The following is a 7,987-nucleotide window of genomic DNA, read 5'->3' as shown; positions in this document are numbered from 1 at the left end:
AACTCCCCCTGCAAAGTCAGTGACTAGTTAACAAGGGGCTTCACCAATATAGTGTATTATAACTCACAATTTGAGGTATTGGACTCCAGTATGAAAAAATAGAGATATTTTCCAAATAAATATAATGTACTTTTGAAATGAGTCACAATAAAGGACGAAAGTGTGCAGAAATTAAAGCTGTGCTGCGTTCATTACTGCTGTTCACACCACATCCAGGGATCTATTGACAAATACAGTAAATCATTCTAACAGTATCCTGCCCAATCATACGCAATATTTGTATTTGTTTTGAGAGATTAAATCTGCGGTATAGAATTGAAAACAAAATCCCGTCACAGTTTAAATTTAATCAGAACTTCAATTAATAAATATAGATAGACAGATAGATAAATAGATAGATAGATTAGATAGATATTTAAAGACGTTTAGAGCACGGAGCTCTATTTAGGTAGTCTAAAGTGCATCACATATAAAACAGTGCTTTAAACTTGAGGAAAATTGCCATTGGCACTCCTGGACAACACGGGATGCCCAATTTGATCATTCCAATATTCCAACAACATCGGCCATTTCCGGATCTTCGCTCGTATCTCTAAATTTTACATCTTTTAAAAAACACTTTTTCCCCAAACGGGGTTATTTTGTCAATAGATTGTGCACGTTATTTGAGCCGCAATGTATACACGTACAAAGGTTGGATTTGTCCCGTCTCTAATATACTGCAGCTTTAATTGTATGTTATGAAGCTTATGATCACGACTGTACAGAAAACCCGTGGAGGCGCTAATAATGTTATTCCACCGACAGTGAGAAAAAAAACTGCTCTCAAAAATACACCTTCCTCAATTATCATTTTTTTAAACGGCGGGTAATGGTTTGTAAATAACTTCCGGTAAAAAAATAAAAATTACAAATAATAATTGTTTTTAAAAATAAAATCCCATGAAACAAAAGACGTTATACGTCACTGGACGATCTTGGTCTAAATGAAAAATTAGATGGGATACAACCACAGCAAGCCACCCAGAGCGACTTCTGGATATCAGGGTTCCGGTATGCATAAATAATAGGATTAATGACTGAATTGCAGGTCGCTGGTAGGACCGTGACATAGGTGTAGATCAGTGGGTAACTGGAGTCTGCAATCAAACAGTAGATTGCGAAAGGGATCCAGCAAGCAGCGAAGGTGCCCAGGATGACAGATAAAGTGGAGATCCCTTTCCTGGTCGAGGTGTTGGCGGTGGCCACAAAATGGTACTGCACGGCAATCTGCTGGGCGTGCCTGAAGGCTATTTTGCAGATCTGAACGTAGAGTTGCAACATCAGGGCGAATATCAGCAAAAATGAGACCGAGAGGACGGCGGCGTTATTTTTGGTGATTGGTTTGATCACACTACAGGACGTCTCGTCCTCTATGCAGTTCCAACCCGCGATGGGCAGTGCTCCCAGGCTGATGCATGTGACCCATATAACTGAAAGCATCAGGTAGGTGAAAGTCGTGGTTCTCTCGGTGTGATATGTCAGGGCGTTATACAGAGACAAATAACGGTCGATGGTGATGACCAGCAGATTGCAGACTGAAGCCGAAAAAGACGCAATGAGGAGCGCAGCCGAGACCAGTTTAGCGGCTTCGAAGTTCAGCAAGTAGAGAAAAATAAAATTGAGGATCAAGCCCAGTCCTCCGAGGAGATCAGCTAAAGCCAAGCTCCCGATCAGGATGAACATTGGAGCCCTGAGGGTCGGCGTGTAGAAGATTACGGCCACCACGATGGCATTCTCGCAGGAGATAACAGTCCCCGTGACACATAGGGCGATGTCCCAGGGATTGACTGTCTCCGGGGGCAGGTCGGAGGTTGTGATCGAGGAGTTACTGTCTGGGGAGAGCCAGCTCGGGGACAGCTTTGAGCTATTCCGGGTCTGATCATTCATAACTGGAGGCATGGAAAGCATAATCTGAGAGGGAAAAGAACAAAAACATATCGTTCAAAGATAAAGGGACAAAACATTCAAAATAAACCCCATTTGCAAATAATCGAGCCTGTAATGCAGCGACTTGTGTGTTAAGCGGCCAACATCGGTTGACAGTTTTTTGCCCATATGAAGGAATAGTCGTTTAAAACGAATTCACTATTACATAACTGGCTGCTGTCAATGGTGCGAAGTCACTTATAAATACTCTGCAGTATCAATGAGGTAGACCCCCTTCAGTGTGCATTATAAACGTGGTTATGTGTATCATGGGAGAGGGGGTTAAAATAACTAAAACAGCCAAGTTTTATCTAAATGGTTGGATTAACAAGTACAGATTAAATCAACAATTTGAAAAGCAATTTAGATTTTCGAATCCAGGTAACAAAAATCCACTTAACAGACAAATAAATATCCCCTCACGCATTTTATACAGATATTGTACTGTACTATATCATAGCATATCACTAAGGCATAGTTAGATCTGTATATACGGATCATCACAAGTACATAAAAAAATACCGGTACTTCATATTTAAGAGAATGACTTAAACGGTGTGCTAACATCTATGCTGTGAAGTCTTAAATCGTAATGTATATATAATACTAATCTTTTCTTAATGTAACTTCGGAAAGGAAATAGAGTTAACAGACTTCTTTAATGAAATCTAACGCTATGTTGTTTGAAATGTTACTCTTCCCCATCTATGTAGCCTCCGAGGGTTACACAATGCTATAACAATACAATAAGGACAGTAACTGGACCAAGCGTCTTACCGGCTCTTTGCTTGCGCTCCTTCCTCGGTGCTGGTAGACTGGGTTTTAATCCAATGTAAAGAGCTTTGCTCTGGATTGCAGGTTTATTCTGTGGCTGACATTGCTAATCAAACGCTAGATTTGGTGAATTGAATGCGGTTAATGCGATGCCCCAATGGGGTTGTGATAAATCTCAGCTCTGACGTCAAAAATGTTCACTTATTGTGATCAGCACCCTGACTGAATCACAGGCTGTGTGAGGAGAATATCAAACAGATCCACGCACGCACACACACACACACACACATCTGTACCGCCCGAGCTTCATTCACAAGATTTCGAACCAGACGCCCATCCTCTGCAGACACCTCCCAAGGTCATTGAAACCAGCCAGGTACCAAATACATCATCTCCAGGAATAGCTCCCGCACAGGATACAAGGGGAATGAATGCACGTCCATTATCTTTGCAGTGCTTGTGCCTGCTTTATTTTGTTAAACAATACACACACACACACTTTAAAACATATTTGGTGCTGCACAAAAATCGGAAGCACGGTTTAAAGAGATACAACCATTTTATTGCGCTCATTCGGAGTATATTGCTGTGAATCGGCATTTTTACGTTTAATAGAACATTTAGAAGTTAGCAAACTCGAATACTCGATGACAAGTTGCTGTCCTAAATGGAGGAAACCAGGCTGCTTTTCCTTTTGGTCTTAACTCTAGTCTAGGATTCAGCGAACCCGTGCCTTTTTGTACTGTGTTAGCGAGCCTTCCTCCCACCGTGCTTCTCGTACGGAACCGAACTGACAAAGGCAGCTAATTAATGCCCCTCGTGTTGTTGCAGAGCAGAGACAAGTAATGTATTAAATAAAGCATTTATGCGAAAAATGCCGGACCTGTGGTATTTGGACAGGCTACCTTCAAACATTCTGAATAAACCACGTTTCGATCATCACAATAAATGTGTATAGAATTGAGGATTAAATATAAATTCTGCAGAAATCTATGCCGCTCCTGAAATATTTTCTCTATGCAAATTTCTATTTAGCTACCTGGGTCCGCAGTCCATTGAGATCGGCTTCTAGTTAAAGGGAAGTGGGGTGGGGGGTCAGAAATATTAATTTACATTGCGTCTCAATCAATTACCATTTACTGAGCGAGGAGAAACCCCTTCATTGCTGCTGGTTGGGCATTTATAATATACTTACCTCTATTTAAACGCTTGGGGTTTCTCAGTACGAGCCGTTGAAGCATCAAGGACGGATAGGATACTATGAACTATTAGGTAGGCTGGGATATAGGTTAGCAGGTAAGATCAAATCTTTGTTTAGGTCATTTTATGCTCATTTATGTCAATCAGAAGCAGATATCGTATTCCAAAGAGGGCCCGAATGCATTGTAAATGCGGATTAAACCTAATGTAGGGTTGAAGTGTTAGTTAACGTTTCAATCATTAGGCATCGGGGAAGAATAGATTTAAAAAACACTTTGAGCATTTCCCATCTATGATGGTTTAAATCCTCTTTCTCATTCCTCTTTTCTCATTGTTTCTGTCTACTTTGTTCCTCCTGCATTCTTTACTTTTCTCTTCCTCTCTTTCATTCCCAATCCCGTTTTCTTTGCTTCTCTCTCATTTCTCTTGATGCTGTCTTTGCTTATTCCTGCCTCACAATCCATTTTTAAAATAACTTTCCTTCTTTCTCTCATTCCTTCTTTTTTTGCTTCTCTTTGGTTTTGAACGTTACTTTCTTTTCACCTTTGCTCCCAGTCTTAATACATAAGTGTCATTGTTATTGACCCCAACTAATATTCACTGCGACAAAAAACATTGATGTCACATACAATACACAAAACTGCATATTTTTTCTTTAAATCTTAGCAGCAATTTTTGTGATTTGGTAGTGCTCTGGAAAACTGTACCATATGTGAGTCAGTGTCCTGACAGAACGTGAGAATCCCTGTAGAGATGGAAGTACTATTGTTTATAAGATTCTTCTGTTCTAAAACATTTTTTCTCCTCATAATATTTTTTGTCAATTCTTATGGATCTTGCTTTTATCATTACACCATATTTCTGAGAAAAAATGTTTTTTTAACGATACTCAGTCTTTTTACTGTGTTCATTTTCTCCACTGACTTAGGTGACAGGCTGCCTTTACTCTGAAAATATTGATTGCCAGATTCCATAGTCAGTGAGGATTCCTATGTTTAATTCCTTTTGTCATTTAATCACTCCTGCCCTCCACCTTATCACAGTCCTTCCCTTTTCTTCTTTCCTCCCCTCCCCTTTCCCTGGCTCTATTGCTTAAAAACTGTTAAATCTTTACTTCTTCCAGTTCTGACGAAAGGTCATTGACCTGAAACGTTAACTGTTTCTCTCTCCACAGATGCTGCCTGACCTGCTGAGTATTTCCAGCATTTTCTGTTTTTATTTACTAGGAGTACTGACACGGATTGGGATATGGATAAGGATCCCAGTATCCTACCGGGAATTCACTATTGTTCCCCTGTTTGCTTTTAAATAGCATAGAAAAGGTAAAGCTGAATGCACTACTTCAAGGCAAACCACAATAGTAGGACAAGGCATGGCCAAATACTAGAGCTGCACAATATTCTGGTCAGAAAAAAAGAATAGCGAGGAAAGATAAATGGAAGAAAATGAGCAAAGAAAGAAATAAAATGGTACTGAAAAGCAGATAAACCAAAAGTGGAGACATCTATCGTTTTTACAGTTGTCTCTATTATATCACTCAATATACAAAAAGAGAGCGAGCGATCAAGAGAGAGAGAAAGCAGCACAAAAAAAGTCATTAGAATATGCAAGATACCATCTAGATTAAAAAGAAGAGTAGGTGAGGTAAATTGAAAGACTGTGCAGAGTCACTCTTAATTTCAACATTGTGAGTATGCAGGTAGGCAAAGTGTGTAGGATGGCATATTTGCAGCCTAGGATCAGTCATCAGGAGGTGGCAACCTAAAAGGAGCAGCAAATTATAGATGTCACTTAAAGCCTAATAATTACCTTTGAGTGATTACATGTGTAAAACCCCTACTCTCAGCCAGAAAGGGGGTGAAACTCATTGCTTCCACATGTTGTTTGATCAGGTGTCACTGACCCGAGAGTAATTGATGATGACTTAGGGTGGCTAAATGGAAAAATGTTCCATTCACAGCTCTAGCAGCCCTCACCTTGTTGAACTTTAAAAATAAGCAAACACATTTCTTTTAATCTTAATATTATATTGAATGGTTTGAGTGAGCATAGAATTACTCCTAAGTCAAATATAGTATGGCCAGAGTAAAATATCTTCTACTGTACCTCAAAAATGGAGGTAAAATTCCCCTCCTAAAGAAAAATTGAAGATTTTTTTCCTCTGTAATTTGTTACTGACTAACCAAATATAGTGATTAAATGGGTAGTATCCTGCTCCATACATTACCGGTTCACTGACCATTTGTGTTATATACTATTAAAAGGGAAAGAATTGTCCTGGTCATTACTTTGAGTGACATCATAAATGTATTCAAAAAGAATGATCCCAAAAGCCTGTGGGCTGGGGTCCCAGCAGTTACGTTGGGATCGTGTCTGCCAGTGCCCTCTAGTGCTGATCTCACTGGAGTTTTTGGGATCAGTGGGAGGGCAACCCACCTGCAAGTGGCCATGGGTTCCCATGCCACAACAGGCACATCTTAGCCCATGCTGCCTGAAAATCTGGCACCTGCCCACCATCAGAGTGGTCCCCAGGCCCCTATTGAAGCTTGCACCCCGTGTAAAGGGTCCGTCACAGAACTTCTTTTTAAAAAAACACTCCTTTCTTTGTGAGTCCAGGCTGCTTATCTGCTCTGGCCCCAGTGGGGCCATTTTTGACCCTTCTGGAGGCTGCTATGCCTGACCTCTCTCTGCATACTGGCCCTTAGTGTTATGAGAAGTTGCTTCTGAGCCAGAGAAGCATGAACTCCCAGTATAAAGAATCCCTGCCCTCTTTTGGTGTCATTGGTCTTTAAGGGATGGGCGAGGTTTCGTCCCTTACAAGATCAACAGGACGCTCATAGAGTGGTGGAAGCAGATTCAATAATAACTTTCAATGGGGAATTGGATATATACCTGAAGAGGAAAAAGAGCAGGGGAGTGGATCTTTAAAAGAGCCGACAAAGGGTCGATGGGCTGAATGGCCTCCTTCTGTGTTGTACAATTCAACGATTCTAGGAGTTAGAGTTGCTTAATTACTGGGTGCATTTTTGAGTATAAGAGGGAGACCCGGAATTTCCTGCAACAGTGATATTGTTGATGAACACCATAATTTAGCCTATTTTGCTCCCAATCCTCCAGTGGTGAATTCACGCCAAATTTGCTGAAATACCGATCAGAATATGCTGTAGCGAGCATAGCGACAAAACAGAGGCAGCACAGCTTTTGGCCAGTTCTGGAACTGTAGCAGTGAAACGGAGATGGCCTCTCATCTCTCTTTAATTGTCACTTTGGCAAAAGGCAACTCATCAACATGCCAATCTCCTGTAAATGAAAATATCTTTTGAAATGTGGACTTTATTTTTTATATCACTGTTATTCAGTACATCAGTAGTTGAAGATTTATTTGTTATATTTTGCAAGTTTCACATGAACATAGGAGCATGCTGTTTTGAATACTCTATATTACTTTCAGTTGAATTTTTAAAATTAAATTGATTTTTTCAGTTGTAAAAAAGTCTACATGAAAAAATCTATTAGAAACACAGCAGGCCAGATAGATAGGTGGAGAGGAAAATATGATTACGGGGTCTCTTTATAGTACTAAAGCTGTCAAATTGCCATTGTAGTAGTGATTTTATGTTATTATTAGTATTATTCACATCACCTGTTAATCATTATTAATCATCAATTGAAGTGCTGTTGAGAGAATCTAGGTCAGGCTCATTAACCAGCTTCTATCGTGAGTTTTGCATTGTATATATTGCCATATTATTTATTTAACATGAGATTTAATATTTAAGTAAAGCTGGGGGTTCACAGTGAGGTTTTGTGTTCTTTGCTTCGGCTACTGTCCTTAACTCTGACCTGATAACCTGTGCTTTCTAATTTCTGTAATTAGTCCCAGGCAAGAATAGAAATTTAGAAAGTGATTCACAATATTATTAAGAGTTCAACTATTGTGGCAAGCAGCAAACAAATATACACATCTATTCTTAACAAACACTAAACATCATTACTGCTACCAAAATGTGGGTGTTAGAATCATTTTCCTATTCATAAAAGTCTC

At 39.8% G+C, this 7,987-nt stretch overlaps 1 protein-coding gene across 1 annotated transcript in view; it reads right to left on the bottom strand.

Moving 5' to 3' along the window:
• Positions 1–957: 957 nt before the first annotated feature.
• LOC137332805 (G-protein coupled receptor 12-like) overlaps positions 958–7,987 on the bottom strand; it is a 62,131-nt gene continuing 55,101 nt past the window's right edge. The window contains exon 3 of the mRNA XM_067996741.1: positions 958–1,953. Within this exon, the coding sequence (XP_067852842.1) occupies positions 958–1,953 (996 nt within the window). The remainder of the gene's footprint in view (positions 1,954–7,987) is intronic.

The sequence above is a fragment of the Heptranchias perlo genome, chromosome 15, assembly GCF_035084215.1.
Source record: "Heptranchias perlo isolate sHepPer1 chromosome 15, sHepPer1.hap1, whole genome shotgun sequence".
NCBI classification, from domain to species: Eukaryota; Metazoa; Chordata; class Chondrichthyes; order Hexanchiformes; family Hexanchidae; genus Heptranchias; species Heptranchias perlo.
The sequence above is the reverse complement of the archived record's forward strand: the minus strand, read 5'-3'. Positions and strand labels throughout refer to the sequence as shown.